General features: G+C 36.1%; 2 protein-coding genes across 2 annotated transcripts; one reads left to right on the top strand and one right to left on the bottom strand.

The window, feature by feature from the left end:
• Positions 1-21,041: 21,041 nt before the first annotated feature.
• On the top strand, positions 21,042-23,140 carry LOC115231578 (glycogen phosphorylase-like). The gene is made up of 3 exons (XM_029801570.1): positions 21,042-21,125; positions 21,641-22,204; positions 23,090-23,140. The coding sequence occupies exons 1-3, from the start codon at positions 21,042-21,044 to the stop codon at positions 23,138-23,140; spliced, it is 699 nt and encodes a 232-aa protein (XP_029657430.1).
• Positions 23,141-23,636: 496 nt separating this feature from the next.
• On the bottom strand, positions 23,637-24,320 carry LOC115231579 (G1/S-specific cyclin-E2-like). The gene has a single exon (XM_029801571.1). It carries the CDS (start codon positions 24,318-24,320, stop codon positions 23,637-23,639), a length of 684 nt encoding a protein of 227 aa, XP_029657431.1.
• Between the last annotated feature and the right edge of the window lie 1,502 nt (positions 24,321-25,822).

A 25,822-nucleotide genomic window follows, 5' to 3' on the forward strand; every position in this document is an offset into this window, starting at 1 on the left:
TCAAGCTAAATGGAAACATTTCTAGAACTGCAAAAAATCATTTATTAAAATTTCATGTCTTCTAAAACTAATTTCGCCGGTTAATTCTAAGCACTCCTCCCACGAATAATAATTTTTTCTCATTCTTTGTTGAAATAAAAATATCATTTTGATTAAAAAATACTTTTTAATTGCAACCTTGTCTCCAGTTGATTTAACAATCCCCGTATATACAATTCCATACGTTCCATCTCCGAGAATTTTTGAAAATGAATATTTATCCATGTATTTATTTAGATACTACCAAATGTCATTAAACATCAAAACTTAAGAAAACCAAATGACCTTCTAACTTTATAATCAATATGTTTCCTTTCCTTTTTTTTTTTTTTTTTTGGGTTTTTTTTTTTTTTAATTAAGTAAATTATGATGTTAATTTATGATGATATTTTGCTTTGCTCGTTTTCAACTTCAATATTCTAAAATTATTATAACATTGAATAACTTTAGAATATCTATTAAAATTCTCTAAACTCCAACCCAAAATATTGAGCTTTTCGCCGAGTTGATTTCCTGGAAGAAGTATGGCAACCAATTGAACAAATTGTTGTAATGACGTTGGAATTTGATAGTTTTTATATAAAATAGCTTTAAATATGTTTCCTTGGTGATAAAATTTATTAAAAGTAATTTTTAAAAAAGTCTTGTCTTTTTTCCTGGTCTTTTTTCTGCTAAAACATTTGCTTTATTTAAGGAAATAAAATATAAACCTGAACTTCAAAACATAAAGTAAGTTAAAACACAAATTTTATACAACAAATCCTTGCAATTGAGGTGCCAATTTTGTTTTTAGTTAATAGATCGCAAATAACAGCATCAGGAATTTTGAAACTTATTTTAACGAATAAATCTGGTAATATACTATTCATTAAAAACACAAAATTAAAAAATGATGTTATGCCAATTCAGAGTAGGATCCACACCCGTACAATAATATATATTTTTTCATTTTGACAAGTGAGACCAATCAGAACAGCTCGGGAAAATCTTTGAAAATACTTTTCCTTCCCAGAGGGGAACTTCATCTGAATCATTAAAAAGTTCTACAAATGCAACAGAAGAGTCAAAATCAAAACAAGCTGTTTTAAAAAAATATTTAAAAATAATTATAGCTGCAAACTTTTACCGAAAAGATCCTTTCCTTCCCACAATTTTCTTAAAAGCTCTCAAATCAATTGTAGGTTTATTAACTATAGTCCGAAAAGGAAATTTTTCATTGGAAAATTGATACCCAACCACAAGAGGGCCCTGAGGAGCAGCTAACAAGTATGGAAATTTCTCAGTGCTAAAATTAATTGACCTTACCTATTAATAAGTAAATATACTACGATTAATACAGTTTCATTAAGTCTTTGAGCAAAACAAGATCCGGACTTTATATTCAGAGGAATTGAAGCTTTTTTAATAGATGTTTTATCCCATATTTTTGAGATATGTTCCTCTAGAATATCATCAGGTTGAATATGAGAGAGATCGAAGGACTTCTCATTGCTCTGTTTTATTATCGAACTATTAAATAACAACCATCTGAGTTCTATTACTACTCTTATTCTCGATTCTCGAAGAAAGTTCATTCCCAAAAGTCCTTGAATCCCTGAGAGCCGAACTTGGGTGATATCGAGGTTTATTTACCTAAAAAATAAGATTAAATAAGTATTAACTATTTGCTGACTTGGATGTTTCCACATATTTTTCGATTTAAAGAAGTTTAAACAACTTTAATGGCTGTAAGCTTTCAGTTCGGGCTTGAAAACGTCAGTATTGTTTAAAAATTCGAGATATTCAGAAGATAAAAGGAAAATTCGGAAATAATTGTTCTTCAAAAAAACGTAAGTCTCAGATTTAGCTTCTTTGAATAATTTCTTAAATTCAACAGATTCGTCCTTCATATTGACACTTAGATATATCCGACTAGCCATTTCAGGAGAAAGACAAGAAATATTCTCGCGAATAAAAAACCGATGATAAAGAGATTTAACATGGTTGTAAAAAACAATTGGTTCGGTGATTTTGATAATTCAAAATAAAATTCAAAATTTACAAGCAAAATAAAAGTCAAGACAGTCTCCAAGGTTTAACTTATCAAGGAATATCTTAAATCCCATTAATCCCTTTGAGTTTTTGAGTAGTTCATCAAAAGTGTTGAACCAAGAAGGCTCGTTGTTTTTCACGGATGTGATTTCAGCGCCGTTATCCATTTGATTTGTAATCCACTAAAGGAGGCATCATCTGAGGCACAACCACTGCGCGCTTGCGTGGGTACTCGTGAGGAAAATCGGGTCAAAACGAGGAGTCTTCTCCTACGTGTTGGAATCACGAAATGTTACTTGTCCTGTCTTTCGTATTTCTAATGGGAAATTGTTATGTTAATTAAGTGGAAAAGACATTGAGAGAGACGAAAACTTTATAGATCGCATGATAACCAAATATTTTTGCAAAGCGTGATAAATTTGATTTTCTAACTTCAAATTTTCCTAGAACTAAATTTCCAAATTTAGAAATTAGAAATTGTACAACGGTTGGTAGAAATCGAGAAGTGAGGTCTTTGGGGTAGCGAAATCTAATCCCTTTGAACCTTTTTAAAGTGGTAATTAGATCAAAACAAATAATTTTTCGATAGTAAAAATAAGAAAACAAATTCACTTAATTTGAATGAAATGTTAGAAATATAGACAATCACATTTTTTGATATGATAAATCTGATTTTGAAATCATTTTGGTGATATCCCTTAGGGGGGTTTCTGACTTTTTCCTTAAAAAACGCGTTGAACAATGCAATTTAGGATTTTTATTAGCACTGTGTCTATTCCGACTTCTTCTGGAAGAAAAGCTCATTTTGCAGCCAGGTACAGTACAGTAATGAGATTCACACAAATGGACTGCACTCACATGTATTTTTAAGGCTCCTCGGTTGCAAAATGTCTTTCCACATTTGCTACAGAGAACTCGTTTCTTTCCGTTTCGTCCAGTTATGATACCTCCATAAAAATTTTGTTGGAATGAAAAATTTTCTTTGGATTTATGCTCACTATTTTCTGCGTAGCTATTGATTAACTGCTCTTGTGAAAATGCTTTCTGTATTACAAAATTTTGCATCTGCTTGGTGAAATTTTCATAAACTTGACGCATATAAAGCTCATATTGGTATTGAAAGACAGAGTACATAAACATTCCTAAAATTGGAGAATTATTTTGATATAAATTTTCAACGTTGAACGTTGCATGTTGGGTATTCCTGGAATCATTTAGTCTGTACTGTTTTGAGGTATATGCTTGGCTATGATCTATATAAAGTTTTTGAATTTTTAATAAAATAAAGTTTTCTTCTTCTTTTGATATTTTGCTTTGCTCGTTTTCAACTTCAATATTCTAAAATTATTATAACATTGAATAACTTTAGAATATCTATTAAAATTCTCTAAACTCCAACCCAAAATATTGAGCTTTTCGCCGAGTTGATTTCCTGGAAGAAGTATGGCAACCAATTGAACAAATTGTTGTAATGACGTTGGAATTTGATAGTTTTTATATAAAATAGCTTTAAAAATTCCGATATAGATTTGAGATAATTGACGTTCGTTAGATTTTACTACAAAGTCAACTTTAGCATATAAGTCAAACCATGACAGATCAAGAAATGATGGCAAGAATCACATTTACGATTCCAAGTAGATTTACATACGAATTTCTGGCAGGTACAAAGCGAGCATGAGTTCATAAAGTTCTTAATATTTATATAAAAAATAATATCAACTTTATAGCAAATATTGTGCAAGCAAATTAATAATTTAAAACTGATATACGATATACTAAATTCATTTACAATAACATTAAATCAAACAATATTGATAAACCACATTTTTAAGATTATAATCTTTATATAATATTAAAATCATTTATATGTTTAAAGTAAACATGGACAGTTATTTTAAAACTGCTAGAAAAAATGTTAAACCTTATTAAAAAAAATTTCTGTTGAATCCATATTAAAAATGTGATTCAAAATACGGTGTTCTAGAAATTATAGACACACAATGCGCAAATTGATTATTAACTGAACGTAAAGCATTTATATCAATGTTTCTGCAACGAACCTAAGGAACTATGTACGATCTAACTTAAGATGTCAGACCTACAATGTAAATAAGAAAATAAATAAATTAATAAAAAATATTGTTATATATCAATTTTGATGTTTTATGAACGTTTTTTCATGCAGAACTGGAGTCAGACGTTCCTAGACCTTAGTTTCTTTATAGGCTACTACAATGTATGCTAATGGCCTATTCATAAGGACCCTTCTAGAAGAGGCCTGGAATTATGCAGTTTATTGATAAAATCTCTAGAATACATTAACAAATTCCCTAAAATGTTATAAATCAGTTAATTAACAAATTTGAAAAGCGGAACTGTCTGAACTTTAGATATTTCTAACTAAAAATGAGTCTTTATTTCCCGACAAAACACCCCCCGAGATCTCCACTTGTGTGCAACCAATCGACCTGATTTTTCCAGGACAACTGCCTCCCTTGATCGTCTACTATATTAACTCGTTCAACCTCCTCTAAACCTTTTTACTATCTCATACTAAGGAACTATGTACGATCTAACATAAGATCTCAGACTTACAATGAAAATAAGATAAATAAATAAATTAATTAATAATATTGTTATATATCAATTTAGATGTTTTATGAACGTTTTTGCATGCAAAACTGGAGTCAGAAGCATATTATATACATACGTGAATTTTAACACTATTTTATATCTTGAGGATAGTTTTGATTCCTCATCCTTTGCCATCTGATTTTCCCAAAAACTGTTTTCGATTTCTATGGTCATCATCCATCATCCATTTTTCATAATAAGAGATTACACCCAAAGGAATACACGTCCGGGGGTAATTTCCTATTGGGATGTGCAGATAGCGACAATGTTCAGTCAACTCCTTTCAAATAAATACAAATCAATACATTTAGTGTTTTTTTCAATTAAAAAAATATCGAATCATTGTCCTAGCTCCCACACGCTGCCAATCCAAGACAGAAAAAAGAGATGGACTGGTGATTGAACCATACTAAACAACCTATCCTGTGATTTGATATTAACTACGGGTATGTTCTCTAAAAAAGGAAATGTTTCATGAAGCCGCTTTTTCTCTAAAAATGGCAGGAGTACTTATAAACCTGAACAAGACTGTATTACAAGACAACAAAGAGATTTAGACAACGCGGAGATGGATTTGTTCAAAGAGCGAGAAACCTTATCCATTGAAGTCTCCGCTTTTACGGTAAAAACAAAGTCAGGAAAGTCATTTGTCGACTCATTCAAATTCTCTGATCTTACAAAAATCAACAATCGACCACAAACCTAACCGAGGAGTAAATATCAGAAAAATTGGGCAGTTGAAATGATTTTCCTTTATCGACGACATATATTTCAGCAGTCGACAACGAAACATTGAAAAAAACCTACAACCTGTTTAGTCTTTCTAAAAAGATGTAAAAAACGCTGTGAATTAGGCATCTATTAAATTGTTTTGGGTGTATTTTGGGTTTTTTTATTTGACGATTAGTCTGTGAATTAGGCATCTATTAAATTGTTAATTAGTTTTAATGATTTTATTGTTTTACGACATGTATGTTGACTAGCAGTGATTTTCTAGATGTATGCTATTATGTCGCGTCCCACACGAGCTACCCATCCCATGGTGGTTACATGTCACCTGTCAATAAATAATAATGCCTGTCATGGTGACTGTCAAATTTAATAATTAATTTAATTGCATTGATTTTTAATCAATAATCGTTTCAACAATAAAAATTTATTAAAATAAAGCGTCTACGTTTTTTTAACTTGATTCATATTAACTATTTTAGACTTCCCTGAACTTGTTTTAATCTGTTAAATAAAATAATAATAAAATAGACCTCTAGTCGATTGTTTGACAAAATTTGAACAACTTCAGCAGGTTCTCCATATGGGGATTCAAATCGGTTTAGCCTTAGGGAAGGATTTGTCCCAAAATCCTTTAGAACTCTAACCTAACAATTATTCACTAAAAATACTCCGCTCCCAATTGAAAAATCGTATTTCGATTGATGAACATTCATTTTTTTATTCATGCGTTTAAAATATGGTGAATTTAAATTAGGTGGAGTAAAATTCAATATAAAATCACTAGCATACAAGTTTTCTAGCATATGTTATTCAAAATTTACCTGAAACATCTAGAATATTTTCTACATCCATATCCTCTGATGATACATGATAAAAATCATCCGAACACTCACTTTCTTTGAAATTAAAAAAATTAAAAAAACTTTTATCATCATGAATGACGGTGTTTATACCAGAAACTCCTCTTTGTTTTTTAAATGGTGTTTCATTTATAGAAGAATGAATAGTCGTGTTATATGTAAAAGTGCTTCGTTTAATAAATTGGATCCAGTTTTTAGTTGATTCTTCACTCATCAGCTTTGAAAGATTTCGTGTTAAAGTTTGATTAAATCTTTCCACGATACCCTGAAACAGATAAATATTGTGTCATTACTTGTGATTGAGGATGATTTGGTCTTCCGTAAATATGTTGGATTTTGTTTTTCGTGCAAAAAGAATCGAGATATTTATTCCTAAACTCAGTTCCATTATCTGTTTGTAGAATCTCGCAAAAGCCGATTTCTGAACAAATTTCTTCGAAAGCCTCACAAATATCTAAATTCCAATATAAAACATAAATATACTTATTGCAGATTTATTTTTAACTCCTTTACAAATGGCATACTTACTGTAAACATCAATGAAGGTAAATTTGACTATAGTATGATATTCTGAGATATTTTTTACAAAACCTATTATCTTAATAATAAAATGGTATGGTGTGTGTCTGTCTGTCTGTCTGTCTGTGTGTCTGTCTGTCTGTCTGTGCACACCCACATTCAAATTGTTACAAACCAGATCAAATTGTCAAAACCTTCCCTTTTGTAGTTATTCGATAATGAGGCACAATAAAAGGTTGATATCCTCTAAGAACCTTCCTGTCAAAAAATTTTAATAAGAAAGAATATCCTCGATGATGAGGTCCCCCAAAACCTTCAAGTCAATTTTCTGCGTTTTTGTTAAAATGAACAACAAGAAAGTCCTCGACTCACATGATGTGGTCCCCCAAAACCTTCAAGCCAAAAAATTAAAAAAATTATTTTCTGCGTTTTTGTTAAAATGAACAACAAGAAAGTCCTCGACTCACATGATGTGGTCCCCCAAAACCTTCAAGCCAAAAAATTAAAAAAAATTATTTTCTGCGTTTTTGTTAAAATGAACAACAAGAAAGTCCTCGACTCACATGATGTGGTCCCCCAAAACCTTCAAGCCAAAAAATTAAAAAAAATTATTTTCTGCGTTTTTGTTAAAATGAACAACAAGAAAGTCCTCGACTCACATGATGTGGTCCCCCAAAACCTTCAAGCCAAAAAATTAAAAAAAATTATTTTCTGCGTTTTTGTTAAAATGAACAACAAGAAAGTCCTCGACTCACATGATGTGGTCCCCCAAAACCTTCAAGCCAAAAAATTAAAAAAAATTATTTTCTGCGTTTTTGTTAAAATGAACAACAAGAAAGTCCTCGACTCACATGATGTGGTCCCCCAAAACCTTCAAGGTAAAAAATTAAAAAAATTATTTTCTGCGTTTTTGTTAAAATGAACAACAAGAAAGTCCTCGACTCACATGATGTGGTCCTCCAAAACTTTCAAGCCAAAAAATTAAAAAAATTATTTTCTGCGTTTTTGTTAAAATAAACAACAAGAAAGTCCTCGACTCACATGATGTGGTCCCCCAAAACCTTCAAGCCAAAAAATTAAAAAAAATTATTTTCTGCGTTTTTGTTAAAATGAACAACAAGAAATTCCTCGACTCACATGATGTGGTCCCTCAAAACCTTCAAGCCAAAAATTAAAAAAAATTATTTTCTGCGTTTTTGTTAAAATGAACAACAAGAAAGTCCTCGACTCACATGATGTGGTCCCTCAAAACCTTCAAGCCAAAAAATTTAAAAAAATTATTTTCTGCGTTTTTGTTAAATGAACAACAAGAAAGTCCTCGACTCACATGATGTGGTCCCCCAAAACCTTCAAGCCCAAAAATTAAAAAAAATATTTTCTGCGTTTTTGTAAAAATGAACAACAAGAAAGTCCTCGACTCACATGATGTGGTCCCCCAAAACCTTCAAGCCAAAAAATTAAAAAAATTATTTTCTGCGTTTTTGTTAAAATGAACAACAAGAAAGTCCTCGACTCACATGATGTGGTCCCCCAAAACCTTCAAGCTAAAAAATTAAAAAAATTATTTTCTGCGTTTTTGTTAAAATGAACAACAAGAAAGTCCTCGACTCACATGATGTGGTCCCCCAAAACCTTCAAGCCAAAAAATTAAAAAAAATTATTTTCTGCGTTTTTGTTAAAATGAACAACAAGAAAGTCCTCGACTCACATGATGTGGTCCCCCAAAACCTTCAAGCTAAAAAATTAAAAAAATTATTTTCTGCGTTTTTGTTAAAATGACCAACAAGAAAGTCCTCGACTCACATGATGTGGTCCCCCAAAACCTTCAAGCCACAAAATTAAAAAAAATTATTTTTTGCGTTTTTGTAAAAATGAACAACAAGAAAGTCCTCGACTCACATGATGTGGTCCCCCAAAACCTTCAAGCCAAAAAATTAAAAAAAATTATTTTCTGCGTTTTTGTTAAAATGAACAACAAGAAAGTCCTCGACTCACATGATGTGGTCCCCCAAAACCTTCAAGCTAAAAAATTAAAAAAATTATTTTCTGCGTTTTTGTTAAAATGAACAACAAGAAAGTCCTCGACTCACATGATGTGGTCCCCCAAAACCTTCAAGCTAAAAAATTAAAAAAATTATTTTCTGCGTTTTTGTTAAAATGAACAGCAAGAAAGTCCTCGACTCACATGATGTGGTCCCCCAAAACCTTCAAGGTAAAAAATTAAAAAAATTTTTCTGCGTTTTTGTTAAAATGAACAACAAGAAAGTCCTCGACTCACATGATGTGGTCCCCCAAAACCTTCAAGGTAAAAAATTAAAAAAATTATTTTTTGCGTTTTTGTTAAAATGAACAACAAGAAAGTCCTCGACTCACATGATGTGGTCCTCCAAAACTTTCAAGCCAAAAAAAAAAAATTATTTTCTGCGTTTTTGTTAAAATAAACAACAAGAAAGTCCTCGACTCACATGATGTGGTCCCCCAAAACCTTCAAGCCAAAAAATTAAAAAAAATTATTTTCTGCGTTTTTGTTAAAATGAACAACAAGAAAGTCCTCGACTCACATGATGTGGTCCCCCAAAACCTTCAAGCCAAAAAATTAAAAAAAATTATTTTCTGCGTTTTTGTTAAAATGAACAACAAGAAAGTCCTCGAGTCACATGATGTGGTCCCCCAAAACCTTCAAGCTAAAAAATTAAAAAAATTTCTTTTCTGCGTTTTTGTTAAAATGAACAACAAGAAAGTCCTCGACTCACATGATGTGGTCCCCCAAAACCTTCAAGCCAAAAAATTAATAAAAATTATTTTCTGCGTTTTTGTTAAAATGAACAACAAGAAAGTCCTCGACTCACATGATGTGGTCCCCCAAAACCTTCAAGCTAAAAAATTAAAAAAATTATTTTCTGCGTTTTTGTTAAAATGAACAACAAGAAAGTCCTCGACTCACATGATGTGGTCCCCCAAAACCTTCAAGGTAAAAAATTAAAAAAATTATTTTCTGCGTTTTTGTTAAAATGAACAACAAGAAAGTCCTCGACTCACATGATGTGGTCCCCCAAAACCTTCAAGATAAAAAATTAAAAAAATTATTTTCTGCGTTTTTGTTAAAATGAACAACAAGAAAGTCCTCGACTAACATGATGTGGTCCCCCAAAACCTTCAAGGTAAAAAATTAAAAAAATTATTTCTGCGTTTTTGTTAAAATGAACAACAAGAAAGTCCTCGACTCACATGATGTGGTCCCCTAAAACCTTCAAGATAAAAAATTAAAAAATTATTTTCTGCGTTTTTGTTAAAATGAACAACAAGAAAGTCCTCGACTCACATGATGTGGTCCCCCAAAACTTTCAAGCCAAAAAATTAAAAAAATTATTTTCTGCGTTTTTGTTAAAATAAACAACAAGAAAGTCCTCGACTCACATGATGTGGTCCCCCAAAACCTTCAAGCTAAAAAATTAAAAAAATTATTTTCTGCGTTTTTGTTAAAATGAACAACAAGAAAGTCCTCGACTCACATGATGTGGTCCCCCAAAACCTTCAAGGTAAAAAATTAAAAAAATTATTTTCTGCGTTTTTGTTAAAATGAACAACAAGAAAGTCCTCGACTCACATGATGTGGTCCCCCAAAACCTTCAAGCCCAAAAATTAAAAAAAAATATTTTCTGCGTTTTTGTTAAAATGAACGACAAGAAAGTCCTCGACTCACATGATGAGGTCCTCCACAACCTTCAAGCCTCGTGAGGCCATTAATTAGCTTAGCTATCTTTTTTCGATGACATAAATTCTTTTTTGTTAAATTTTCGTTAAAAAAATAAAATAAAAGCTCTAATTGTTATCGACCATGAATAGACTGTGCAATTATCAGATTTTGAAAACCACTAAAAAGGAAAAAGCAAAAATTATTAGAGATTTACATAATTGATTCTTTTTAACTGCCGAAACTGACAAATTCGATTATGCTACTGTTTAGATTTCTTAAAAGATAGAGGCAAATAAAATTTAAATTAGTCATGTAAATTTCAATTTGCCTATATTTAAATCTCCTTGATTTAACAGGCTTTAATTTTTTTCCTTATAATACTACAAAGATGAAGCTGATTATCATTTTCTTTACCGAAACAGACAAGTTCGATTATGCTAAAGTTTCAATTCCTTTAAACATAGAGGCAATTAAGTATAATGGCTTTGATTGGATAATACACTTTACATAAATTTCACTAAATAAATTTACGTAGAAAATTTAATATAAATTACTGATTCGCGTTTACAAAATCATAAGAATGTCCTATAAAGAGAGATCTGAGAATGTTAACAAACAAGAGAATATGAACCATATAACAAAAAAGAGAAACGAGGGAAGATGTGCTTAAATGGTGAGGGAACTTAGACAACAGCTGAACAAGGTCAGGACTGCTGTTAGACTCAACTACGGGTAATAGAATTATGCATTCTAGGTTAATTGTTTGGGATGAATGTACGATGGCTCATAAAGGCGCATTCAAGCAGTTGACCGAACATATAGAGATATCAAGAATTGTAGCGACCATTTGTTTGGGGGAGCATTAGTTGTATTGGCAGGTGATTTTAGACAGACGCTGCCAATTATTCAAAGAGGGACGCCTGCGGATGAATTGAATGCCTGCCTCAAATCGTCATATTTGTGGACACACGTGAAAAAGGTAAGCTTAGATGTAAATGTACATGCACATTTACAAGGCGTTAATAGCATATTCCCACAAATCCTTCTAGATATTGGAAATGGGGCAATCACTTCAGAAATGCACGACCAGAAAATTAGGCTACCGGAAGAATTATGTATTTTCGTAGAAACAGCAGAAGAATTATTGAATGCCGTCTATTCCGAACTATCTGAACACTACGTGAATTTCGACTGGCTGCGTGAACGAGCTATATTAGCTCCACTTAATGATGAGGTACTTAATATAAATTTAGATTTATTAATGAAAATCCCTGGCAGAGAAAGAATATATAAATCGGTCGACGTTATTATGGACCATGAAAGGGCCTGCGATAGATTTAAGAGACTACAATTTCCGCTGAAGATAACAAAGGCCCTATGACAATAAACAAGGCCCAGGGACAGTCTTTAAAGGTAGTAGGCTTATTTTTAGAGAACGAGTGCTTTTCACATGGCCAGCTGTATGTGGGGTGCTCAAGGGTAGGTAGAAGAGAAATTTATTTATATTTGCCAAGGATGGACGGACTGCAAACATCGTTTATCCACAGGCCTTAGAATAAGGTTATATCAAAGCAGGTCGCATTTATATATCTACATAAATTTATAGTTATTTAAGGAAACTGCGAGCGTAGCGAGCAGGGCCTCCGCAGGAGCTAGCTCGCAGTGAGCGAAGCGAACTGCTGAGCTAGTTACATATACAGGGGAATACATTTTAAAGAGGAAATGTTGAAAATTGAATAATAACGCTAAAAATATTAAATATGCCCACACGAGTAACGAATGATTAAACCACATTAATTATGACATCTGACAGCCAATGACCTCGTAAAAATGATTGATTGACAGGTGACATGTAGCCAGCATGGGATGCGTAACCACCATGGGACGCGACATATTATGACATATTTCTCGTAAATAAAAGTCATTAATTTAGTTCCGCTTAAGATTAAAAGTAAACTTTCGGAGGCCTAAGAATTTATGCCCTCGCCTTCGAGACCACTTGCCTGGTCGTTATAAAAGCTGAAAAGTTGTTACGGCTGGTGGGCGAAAAAATCGCATCAAAGATCAATGACCGGAGAAGGACGAGCTGGCTCTTCCAGCGCGTCTCGGTCTCAATTTTCTGAGGGAACTACCTCTTCGCCGAACTGATCCTCAAATTATTATGAATCCTGCCAATGCCTGAAGCCAACTTAGATATTTCAAGTTCTTCATTCGAATCTCACTAATTAAAGTAATTAGTTACTCATATGCCATTGTGAAAGATTTGTGTCATCATCCATGATTTCACAAATTATTCTGTAAAGAAAACACGTTGGAAATAATATTTGTTAAAAAAACTCATCTTCATTGTGAGACTTTCAAACACGGGAATATGCGGAATTAATCTGACGGAATCGAAAGGCATTTTTAATATTTTTAATGTTCTACGTTGCATTACTAAACCCTGCGTGAAACGCATTTTTCTTTAGGTTTTGAATGATGACTAGGGCAATTTTTTGCCTAAAATGCCTTTTTGCACCAAAAGGTCTATTTATTTAAATAATTAATTTAAGCTATAATTTAATTAAAATAGATTTATCTACAACGAGTTATAAATGCCTTAAATGCTTAAAAAATTGTTAAGGTCCTAAAAAATTTTTTTAAGGTCCTAAAAATTTTTTTAAGGTCTTAAAAATTTTTAAAATAAATTATTTTTAAATGTTACAAAAAAATATTTTAAAAATAACAAATTAGGCACGCTATAAATTACTTTTTTGTGTTCAAATGCCACGTGTACGTTCTACAATAAAGTCTAAAGCTCTAAAAGCCTATGAAACTTACGTAAAGAATTCACAGTGATTAAAGGCAGTCTATATTGTAAAATATGTATGATCTACGTCAATGCATCAAAAAAATATTATATTGATCAGCATAGACAATCTACAAAACATCTAAAGCTTTTGAGTAATTTAAAATTATTTTTTTTAGATAACAATGAAGGATTCCAACAATCCTTAGATTCCCTATTCAACAATCCTTAGATTTTAGATCTCAAAAGATTTTTATGGTTGTTGACGAGGGTGACGTAAATGGACAGAAGTTTGTAGTTGTTCTCATTGGGAATATCGCTTATCCAGAGAAGACCTATTTAATTTCGTGTGAACCTTTATATGAATCTGTAACTGCTAACACAATTCTTCAGATTATCGATGAAGAGATTAAAAAATTCGAGATTATACGCAATAATTTTCTTCTTTTTCTTTCTGATGCAGCCCCGTATATGATTTTGGGTAGTTTGTTGAATTATTTTTAGCCGGAAAAACATTGAAAATGCTTTATCCTAGGATGTTCCATGTAACATGTGTTGCACATTTGTTACATAATTGCTGTCTCAGAGTAAAGGCGTATTATTCGGACGTTGATAATCTTATTGCGACTATAAAGACATCAATAGTGAAAAACAAAACTAGAAAAAAAATGTTTTCTACAATTGGTTATCCGCCCGACGTCATCATAACTAGATGGGGTAGTTGGCTGCAAGCAGCATACTATTATGCAAATAATTTTGTATCAATTGCTGAAATTGTGGAGAATTTCAAAGACGACGGAATATTAGTTAAAAAAGTAAAACAAGCAATTGAATCGCCAACCTTAAGAAAAAGTCTAATGGAAATAAATGAAAATTATCAGATACTTAATCAAATATTGAAAAAAATGGAATCCACAAGTTATACAATAAATGATGCACATTCAGATCTTTGTTTGTTAAAATTTCCGTCTGATAATGCAGAAATAAATGAATACATACAAAAAAGATTACACAAAAATGACATAGAATCAATTATAGAAATGGAGAAAAGTAATATCTCCCCTGAAGAATATGGACTAATAAGAAAATGTCAGTGTACATCATCAACCGTTGAAAGAGCATTTTCTATGCTTAAAAAATTAATTACTAAAGATAGAGGTTTCAATGCGGAAAATGTCAAAAATTATTTAATACCTTACTATAACAAATAATTTTTTACGACTTTTTGATTTAATACCTTATTAAAATGTGCCTAAAAATGTAGAATAAAGTCCTAAAAATTAAAAATAAAGTCCTAAAATGCCTATTTTTAAGGTCCTAAAAATAAATTTTAAGTGCCTGAAAAAAATTGCCCTAATGATGACACATCCCTATTAGGATTTGTAGAACGTGCCACATTATATTTAATGTCTTTTAATTCCAAATCGTAAGAAATTCTCAAATCCACGATATATTCCAAGGTAGGAATGATAACCAACTTGATTTAAAACAGAAGTCTTATCTAAGGTCTCTTTTTAACATGTTATCATACATACTGTATGCATGTAACATACAGGAATATTCTGGTCGTCCAATGGGCAAGGACAATAAATAATTTCATTTCACTCGTTAATACTCACTTCTTTTTAAAAAAATTTTTCTTTTTTTTATTTCCATCGAGTCCAAGAAGCCTTCTCGCCTTGTCTTCTTGCTTTTGGGGATGAGAAACACGGGGACTCCCCTTTCTGTTGATTTTGAGTCGTTGTTTGATAGCCTATAGATTTAAGGAAAAATTAAGTCACATGAGTCACAATCATCTTCTGATAGTCATTCTTGACAGACATAAACAGATCTAACCAACTGAACATTCGATCGTGGTATTCCAATGTTGGAATTGTGATGGAAAAGTTGCTAAATTCCAAAAACTTGTTATCCAAACTCTGCAAAATTATCGATACAAAACAACCTTAAAACTAATTAGAAGGGGAACTTGAGTGATCTTGACGTACACAAACTGCATGTTGGAGGCTGCCCTGTCCTGGGGTGAGTGGGGAGGGTACTTTCATGATAGTCACGTCGTCCCGATATTCGGTAGACCCACTCTCCTTACTCCGCTTATTCTTTATGGATATCCCTACAAATGAACTCATCGACACACCAGATGACTGACTGAAGAAGAATTGAACCACCAACAAGTAAAAGTCATAGGTGAGGTAGGCGGATGTGGGAGCTACATTGATCTCCAAATGTTCCTTCATGGATATTCCCCCAACTGGGACTCCCTCCCGACAGTATATCCGCACTGAGGGACTGTGGGCAGATGGGTTCTCCTCGTCCGTAGGAATAATCACGTCCTTCAGAATAAGTGAAGACACAACTCTGTAAAACGAGTTGGGATGCAGATCCGACACCTTAAACCAACCCAAGTGAAGTAAATGTGACTTGGTGTCGTCTGCAGACCCAATTTTGTTATATCTAATCATGCCAGGACAGAAAATGACAGAAAGTTGCTGATAATGACATTGAGTTGACTATCGTCATGAGTGATAGTCCACTCTGCGTGCTTGAAACATATCTCGAGGGTGTGAAGTGGGGGAGTGAGGTCTGGGAGGGTCAGTGAGTGTGCTAGCAATTGATGTCTCCTCTTATTATAGCAACTAAGAATACAACAAGGAGGACTGATACCACAACATATGTGACAATTCTTGACTTGTGCTGTACAACTCCTTTCGAGTAGATTTGATTCGATCCCTCAGTCTGGTGAGTAGTTCACACCGCCCGCCATGCTCACGAACCAGAAAGTAATGCTCTCTCTCCAATTTCCTCCACTCCCCTGCCAACTCTCTGCACTTGTCAATACAAACAGACCTGAGGACGTTCTTCAGTTCGAATATACGATTAAGGTGTTCCGGAAGTGTACACAAGTCGAGTTGAAGTCTCATTTCCTGCAGTCTGTCCAACGACCTTTTACGTTCGGGGTCAAAGTAGAGAAGGAGGTTGTTCACAATGTCAATAATCACCGAATATTGCCATTTGTTAGTCGATATTGACAGGTCGTGGTGAAGCATTGTGAATGTCTCCAGACTGTCCTCGTCCTCGGAGGGAGGCTGGCCATCACTCACCAACAATTCCTCGATGGCCGCGTAGGACGAGTAGAATATGTCACAACGACACCTCGACACTATTCTCTCCAGATTGCCCCCTTCGTTCGCATTGGCAAAATACTGCATAAATATGGCCCACTCACCTCCATTGAGTCGATAGTCCCAATCCAACTTATTTTCGACCTCAGAACGTTGTTCTTCCACACCAATCCGTGCTCACGTTGGAAGAACTGGGCTTTCCTAGCTACAGCCATAATGAAGCCCGATTGGACCACCAAACTCAATTGGACATTCCTAAATTCGACTGCACTCAGTCAGTCCACTCACCTAAACAATTCCGACTTGTCACATCATTACTTCCACACGACTTTGGTCCTGACAGATCATCCACCAGACATGTCTGTGTCTACCAATCAACACATTCCATCACTACGTCTCCAGTCACGTAAAACTTGTTTTCCACGTCGGCCACCAGTCGCTCCAACAAGTCCGGAGTCCACTCATCCTGCTCGACCAACTCCTCTCTGGATTCGACCACCTCCTGTTCGTGTCGTTTAATGCAGGAGATTATCCCCGAAAGTAAATTACGGCGGAGAATGACCCCTCGTTGGTAGTGATTCATCAACTCATAAAATACGGCTCTGTTCTCGTTAGTTCACCTCACCACAGTGTCCTTCACTATTACATTGTGTTTGTGCTGAATGTCAATATAACTACATGCCTGGTAGGTTGACTCGATCTCCGTGGAGGCGGTGGGGGGAGACAATCTGGTCTCGATGGGGGAGTGGTAATATCGCAGTCTAAAACGTAACCAAAAACACTCACGAGTCAAACTTAATCAGAAAATTGGCTTCATCACGTTTATTACCGAACAAGTCAACGTTGACCCTCTCCTGTATGAAATGAAAAGACTTGATTTTCCACACAGTGACTGGTCGTCTGAGTACATTCCCTTGGAGGGGGAGGACAGAGTAGTCCAGGCAACTGTCCAAGGACACGGAACCCCCCTTTAGTTGTACCCATCCACCATTTCCCCCGTCATCCAGTATTCAATCACAAAACTGTCCAGATTCATAGCAATGTTAAACTCTCTACTCATAGTGGAATATATCACCTGAAATGGCGAGAAAGTTGTATTCTTTTGTAGAATGGTCGTCCAAAGAGAGGACCCAGGCGGATCGGACGGGTGAGTTGTTGGATTGTTGTCTACAGGTGGTCAAGTGAGGACAGCAATAATGTCGAATATCCAATTAATCGACCCCGAATAGAATTTGAGAGACGAGAGAGAAACATTACTCGAAATACTCAACTTGACATCCATCCCACTCGACCTGAAAGCCCGAAATGTGTCGTGTGTCTGCATCACTCAAATATTCTCACCAAAACATCTACGACGTACTTCCGGTGGATTGGAATCACCGTAAGCATCACCAGGACATATCCAGGAGACTTTGGCCCTACCACTCAGCCAAAAAACACCACTCAAAGCAGGCATTCGGAATATGCACCAGTCGATAATCGTCATAACTCGAGGCAGTCTTGCAGTTTATTTGCAAGTCTCCGTTCAACACAAACTTCCCTGCCATGAACTGATGAGAGTAACCACATGTGTTCTCAAACACGAGAGACTCCCAGGACCACTCGATGAACTCAGCCGAGTTGTATGGGTCATTCGTAAGGCGGTACATCAACGATAACTTTAGTCGGGCTCTCCAATTTCCGTGAAGAACGTAGCGGAACATGTCGAACCAACTCAACTTGGGACTGCAATCTCGACTGGGCGACGTTATCAAGTCAAGGCAGTGGAAAAATTAGAGCGAAGGCTCGATGCTGGGTCCGTAGGCCACTCTCACTTGCCCCGACTCTACCATCCACGTATACAAATACTCGAATCGAGGTCGTAGAAATACTTGAGGGGGCACAGTGACTTTCGAATCTCGAAATCCCCGAATGGAATGACGACTTGTTCTACCAGTAGGCACACTAATCTACTCAAATATGCCCCCGTCAGTTCTGCCCCTCTCAACAGTCCCCAAAATCGACAATTATTCCAGACGATAAGGGGCACGGAATAGTCCCGGAGAGCACTCCTCATTTCGTCAAACTCAAAAATGACATAACGACAAAAGAGAGTGCTGAATGATGTCTCCCCACCGTCAAAACTACTCCTCGCTCACACAATCCACCATTCAGGCTCCACTCGCTTCATAAACCCCAGAATATTATCCTCCCCAAAAACGGAGGGGTCTGACAGGGCTTTGAAAGAGACCCCCTCCAGACTGATCCGACAGAGGGTTTTGATCCCTTCTTGTTGCCGACGGTGAATCCCCACCCGCTCAATGTACGCGGAGGAATTCTTTTGCTCCACTGTGGCGTACAATTCATCCATTTTGTCGACTTTTATGACACACAACACTCACTCGACATGCTTGCCCCCATTTCCTGCAGTTGTTTTTCCAGAATGACTGATCTCTGCACCTTTTCCACAAACTCATCACTCAGTAACTGGAATATGACTTATTCCCTACTCTGAAGTTGCTCAATATCCTGTTCTCGAATGGGTCGTCCTCGAATACCACAGAAAAGTGCTGGGAATGATAAGGACTCGCACATTTATGCTGATATTCAAGTCACTCATCAACGTCGGGGCTGAATCGGGGACATTTCTCAACTTTTTGTGGACAATCCTCATTATTTTAAAGGCGTCCTTCAACTGAACACTCACAATAATAACTACCGCCACAAAACAGGCATCAAAGTTGTAATTAAATGGAAAAACCACGTGAAATGACCCGAACGTGTAATCTCTGACAATATGACACCAATACCGCGATATCACATAACGACAGTTCAGTCCAGCCAGACTTGTCATCTCATCTCCCAAAATCTACAAAAAACTAAAAGTCTGCACGTCGGCCAGTCTCTTTGCGGTAGTCCAAATTCCGTGACATGTTCCTACTTTCCGTAATCAAGTCAAACAGTTCAGAGTTGGTCAAATTCGATCCCAAACAATAAAAGTATTTAAAATATACTTTTGAGTATAAAAGACATCGGTTGGCCACCTCAGCAGCACTCCCAAGCGCCATTTCCAGTGTATCCCCATTCAATAATGCGGGGAAAATCGATGATTGAAAATTTTTGACCAATTCCAATTCCCCGCGACGTTTTATTTCAAATCCCTGAATAACTTTGAATTGACACTCAAACTTTGAGCTCCACCAGTTTTTTGATGTGATCAAAGACGGCGTACCGTTTTTTGAGTTCCTTCCCCTCGTCTTTGGCCGCGGGCTCCAAACACTTGCCATTCCTACATTCAAAACCAATTCCTACCCGATTCGGAACAACTTGGAGGCCGAGCACGACATCCGCCAACCTCACAGTAAACCAAGTCTCAGCACTGCGCGTGTCAACCACCAAATACTCAAAAAAGCCCCGGCCAATCGACGGGCAATACACTGGACAGTCGTCTCAGGCCCGTACTCTCGTCGGATGTAGTAGAAAATGTTTGTTTTACTCCCGAGCCGAGCGAGTTCTTGTCGAGAATGTCCGAATCAATTCCGAGTGGTCAATGTAGCAGTCTACCCATCACACTACTTGCCAACACGAGTCACACAACTCTTCATTGCCCGAATAACTCTTCCCTTTGGCCTGGATGTTGACGGAGATGTGTTGATTCGACTCAGTGGGTGACTGAGGAGGTAACTCATCATCTCCTTCTCAGTCCAAAAGTGACCGGTGTCAGAATGGCGGATTGGGGGACTGGAGGACACTTTGTTGACCCCCCTCATTGCATTCAACAGTGAGATTACTTGGGGTTGGAACACGTCCTTCCTGGTGAGCAAATACAGGCCTGGAATGAGCGGAGGGACTACCACTAATGAAATCCTGTATTTCTGCCGTCAAAGGCTCTCCACTCTTGTGGGAGATCATGTTGGACGTGGAACCCATCAACAGGAGTGCCTCACTCCTTGCCTGTTCGCCCTGAGGGACGTGAATGTTCATTTCGTCTCCATCAAAGTCAGCATTGAAGGGAGTGCAACAACACTCGTTAAATCGGAGTGTCCTCTGCTTGCCAATCTTGAACTACGATGTCAAGACAGTCCTCACATGAATACTCTCCCTGTGGAGAGAAGGCTGTCGATTGACAATATCCCCTAATATGCCTCAACACTCTATCCCCCACTCGCAAACCACACGCCCTCTGTCCACGTCCCCGTACCGCAGATTACTACAGTCACACAGTCCCCCTACACTGATCGCCCATTCGCCTTGTAGATCATAACAGCAGAGGGGTGTTGCCGCCGCACTATTAGTCTTCTCAACTCCTCAATGTTGGTGTCCATCACATACTCGGGATACGTCTCCGCCATGGGGGACTGACACTTGGTCTATTCCGGGTCGGGTGATATGACAGTCCTCCCCGTGTAGTTCACCCTCTTCCCGTTATTCCGAAAACGTCCTTGCTTGCCTTTCAGGCAAGTGAAGTATGACCTCACGAGTTTGGGTGGTTTGTATTCCTTGGGGATGCCGGCCATATTGCTATTAATGCAACACTCGTATTGCAATGTGAGGTAGTTGGTCTGCAATCCACAGAGAGGACAACCATTTGCTGTTTGAATGTCATGTTGGGGAATGCAAAGTAGTCGTTGAGGGACATGACGTGCATTAATTTCACTGTCAGGTCGTCTTGTCAATCCAATACTCACTCGTCAGAGGATGTGACGGCCGGACGAATGGAGGTACTGCTCGGAAATACATGTTCTCCGTCCGAGTCCTGCTCCTCACATTCCCCGCAACCAGTCCAAAGTCCTTCAACTCAACCAAATCGCCCACTCTGGACGATATCCTCGACAAAATATTGAACAGCTCAAAGAACAAGGCAGTACACAGCAGCATAGTATCGAAGAACGAGGCAGTGCACAGCCCGCGAGGACTGCGGAATATCGGGAATATATGTTTCATAAACTTAGTGGTGCAATGTCTGTTGAGTGTGAGGAGACTGACGTACTACTTTGGATAGTGTAAGAAGTGAGTGTTGTGCGAACTATTCCACAGTCTAATGGTGGAGGAGAGTGAGATGAGTGGAGTGCGGGTATGACCATGACTCAGTGCCAGGACTTTTTAGCCGAGAACTGTGTGTCCTACTCCAAGGGACAACAACACGACGCACACGAGTTCCTCAACTTTATATTGGATCTACTCAAAAAAAATGTCATAGAGTAATAAAAATAAATTTGCTTTGTATGTTAAAAAGTTGTTTGGATTCTCGATTGACCCCTCGACCATGTTTGATGTGCATATCAAACCAATTCAAGAAAGTAAACGACACCTTCTAAGCTGCCTTCACATAATAACGCTCTACAACCGCCTCAAACGGGTCAAGGCTGGTTTGGATGACTACACTGTCGTCCCCAGGACTGTCATAATTGGGGGGAAGGCTCCTCCCGGCTGCAGAATTGCAAAACTCATCATCAAACTGATATGCAATGTGGCTGTTGTGGTAAACAGTGATCCGGAGACCAATAAATACCTGAGAGTGTTTGTCCTTCCGGATTATAAAAAGTCGTTTGCAGAGAAAATGGTCCCTGCAGCTGATTTGAGTGAAAAACTCTCACTCGCAGGAACTAAAGCGTCTGGAACAGGAAACATGAAATTTATGGTTGGTCAGTTGATTTATTGCCAGTTGAACGTGGCTGTCACTCTGGGGACGTTTGATGGGCCCAATGTAGAAATGGCCGAACAGGTTGGGATGGAAAATATATTTATATTCGGAATGACAATCCACGAAGTTAAGGAAAATTACTCTTCTGGGTATTTTGTAAGTAAAGAAGTGTAGATACAATCATCGTTTTAGAATAGTGAGAAAAATCTAAATGCTTCATAATTTATTAAAATATCAAAACAAGAATCTTCTGAAGGAGCAAGCCTGTCTGCACAGTTCATTTGTGATTAGAAGACCTAATTTTAGAGATTGAAACGAGAAATACCAATGAGATCTGTCAAATTATTACCCCCTCACAACCTAAACCAAATTAGCGTTCAGTATTCATTGATTTTACTTTTTCTATTAAGGTCTACTTATAAATTATTTTATGGGATTCAATGGAAAACTTAAGTTATTTCAATTTTAAATCATGTTATAAATATATTATTTTACTTTACCTTGTTGCTCTATTCAGGTAACAAAATGGGCGGATTTCAGAATGGGACTGTGACAGAATGTTCACTAGTGACCGAATTTGGGGGGTTTTATGTTTTGGGACAAAAAAACAAGTCCATTTCCTCACCCAATCCGTCGCAGAAGAACATTGTGTGGAATAGGTTACATATAAATAAAATCAGTCCGATTTTAGATTATTTCCGATGATTGTAGCAATTAACTGATTATGTTAAAATAATAACGCAAAATAGATTGAATTTCTTAAATACCAATTAAATTGGCAGTCTCTATGTTCCTCTCTCGGAGTGAATTCCACTGTTGGAGTGAATTTGAGAACGATCAAAAATAGGATCTCGTTCTTTTGTCATTACTCTAAATTCGAGAGGCTCTAACTTACATTGTATAAGTGCAATGCCTGCTTCAACATTGTTTAATTTTCAATGCAAAAGAGGTTAAAATGCATATTTTGATAAAATGCAAACTTGAATTTCAAAATTGTAAATTTGAAATTTTTAATTGCAATTAGAAGTTTGTGTTTTGCAGATGCCATTTGAAGTTTGTACTTGCAAATTGAATTATGCAGATGACATTTGAAGTAAATCTTAATAACCCGAATAAACTGCTAATCACAGGACACTGTCAATTAAAGGTCGATATTCAACATAAATCAATAAAACAGCAATAAATTCAATTCTAAAAGAAACACAAAGAAGTATTAAAACAAAAGTAAAGTTCAAATATCACTCGATTAAACAGACAGATTTCTAAAAAACTAGGAATAACCCACCAACCTCTCTGCTGACATATGAATCATCCCAATCCTGCATATTATGGTGATTCTCACTCTCACGCGAACTAAAAGCCTCATGTCCCAATGCTGACAAAGATGCCAAATGAGGTTTAACAACGTTCAAAACATAAGCAATGCAATTGGTCAGTTTAGGCAGATCATAACCACAGCAAAACTGCTCGTACTTATATATAGGTCTGACAATTTTCATAAGGACCACCGAAATTGCGGAAGCCAGCATTGATCTCGGAAATTCAGCAGACACTGAATCCAACAGGACATAAGTTAGCAGCTAAAATGTCACTTCTTGAATACTTTGGAACTCTGAATCAGCTTGTACTGGGAATAATTTGGAATATCAATATCGTCAGAGAAATATGACTGCAAAAACAGCTTGAGCCACAGAAAAGGAGTGGGGACTTGAAGCGCCCAGTCCAAGGCAAAAAGGATCTTAATTTCCATAGCAATCACATCTTTGGAAGTAAAGGCATCTGCTGTCATGCCAGAGTAGTCAGACACACAACAAAAATCGTCAGACTCGAATTTTGCTGCCAAAAAGAGACAAGTGATTCCAACAAGTTGTAGTTCAGACATTTTAGTGTTACTCAACGCAAGATATCTGTCCAAAATATCAACGGAAAGGTAAAATATTTCCCGGTCGTGTTGAAAAGTTTTGGTCACTTTCATGAGCCACTGAATCAGTTTCGCTCTCGCATAACAGGTCACGTTCAAGGGCTTGAAGGAATTTGGAGGACAGTGCTTGGACTCAATCTCTAACCACAATTTTATGATCTTGGTTTGCTTGCTCTCAGGTTTAGGATGAAGGCTTATGAACTGTCCTGAACAGTAGTTTTCCTTATCATTTAAGGACTTGGAAATTGGATTCCGGTGGATTTTCTTGGCTGGTAGCTCATTAAAGGAAGGATCAATGTTGAGATTCCGTTTACTTAATTGAGAGAGGCTGTTTGTAGTTTTAGAGTACATGATTACTTACCCGTTGCAGTTCATTTAAAATATGAGCTTGTACCTATGAAAGATTAATCATTATTAAAATAATAAAGGCGTAAATAAAGACAAGACAGTGAACAAACCAACAAGAATCGTAAAATATGCAAATAGAGGCGCCTAAGATTTGATTTTTTGGGTTTACCACAAAATTAATAAAATGAAAAAGAACCTCGGTGTCACAGAATTTATATTATTCTTCATAGCTGTACTCATTTTTGAGTTTTATTAAAGATTTATGTACAACAAATAAAAATTGGAAAAATGTCAAAATAGGGACTATTCAATTAATGAAATTTCGTGCCCAATTATTACATATTCGTAGCCGGCCTCTCTTACTTAAATAGACACCAAATGATGAGACTGTTTTTTAATTAAATTTACACTAAATTAAAATGAAGTAGCCTCTCACTTGAGACACCCGTTGAGATTTTCGGTGTTATTTGTTTTGCATCGAATATATGACATGTTATGCAGCTTTTTGTGAGTCGGCTGCCAGATGTAAGGCGTTTCTGCATGAAAAAATAAAATAAAACAAATTAACTCATTTAATATCATAATTTAAAATGGAATTCAACAAAGCGACCCTCCGCGCCCAGTCCTATTCTCTTTTGCTATCCACGAAACCGTAAGATTGTGTAAAACAGATCCAAACCTCAGGTACCTAGATGACGGTCCAACGATTCCCCAAAACCATCGTAGGGACGCTCGAATTCAACTGCTGAAAATGCAAAAGCGTAAACATCAATACAGACAAAGTTAACTTCAAAAAATGGGATACAGAATTCGATAGATGCTACCTGGAAGACTTGATCTTTTTGAAAAAGGAGTTGAAGCTGCCACGAATACTAAGGTTTCCGAATTATTTCGCCTTTCGGATAAGCTACACTATGTCGATAGCCAAATTAGATTTTTTCTACTCAAGAATACAGTATCGTGCAAATGTTCCGGACCACCCAATTATTTGGCAGCTACGGCTTGACTTTTTTAGACAAATTTTAATATTAAATGAATAAATAACTTTTGTACTTTTTCTTTTTCCATAAAATTTTACAATATTGAATTTTTAGCAGTCAGTAAATTTTGACCCGTGCATATGTTCCGGACCAGTGATTAACAGCATCAAAACAAACCACTTTATTCAATGAAAATATCTTATTTAAAAAATAATTAATAATTAACTCCACCTCCTTTATTCTTTACAACATCGATCATCCTAGTCGGAAGTGATTTATAGAGATTTTCTATATGAGCATCTTCTATTTCATAAAATTCTTTTTTTTGTAATTGTCCAGAGTTCCTGGAGATCTTCTGGTTCTTTTTCACTTATTCTTTGTTTAAGTATACACCAGAGGTTTTCAATAATGTTTAAATCCGGTGATTGACTCGGCCACTTTTCAAGTAATTTAACTTTCTTCTGATCAAGATATTGAATGATGGATCTTGATTTGTGGCATGGGGCACCGTCTTGCTGGAACATC

This window comes from Octopus sinensis, unplaced genomic scaffold (assembly GCF_006345805.1).
Source record: "Octopus sinensis unplaced genomic scaffold, ASM634580v1 Contig18740, whole genome shotgun sequence".
NCBI classification, from domain to species: Eukaryota; Metazoa; Mollusca; class Cephalopoda; order Octopoda; family Octopodidae; genus Octopus; species Octopus sinensis.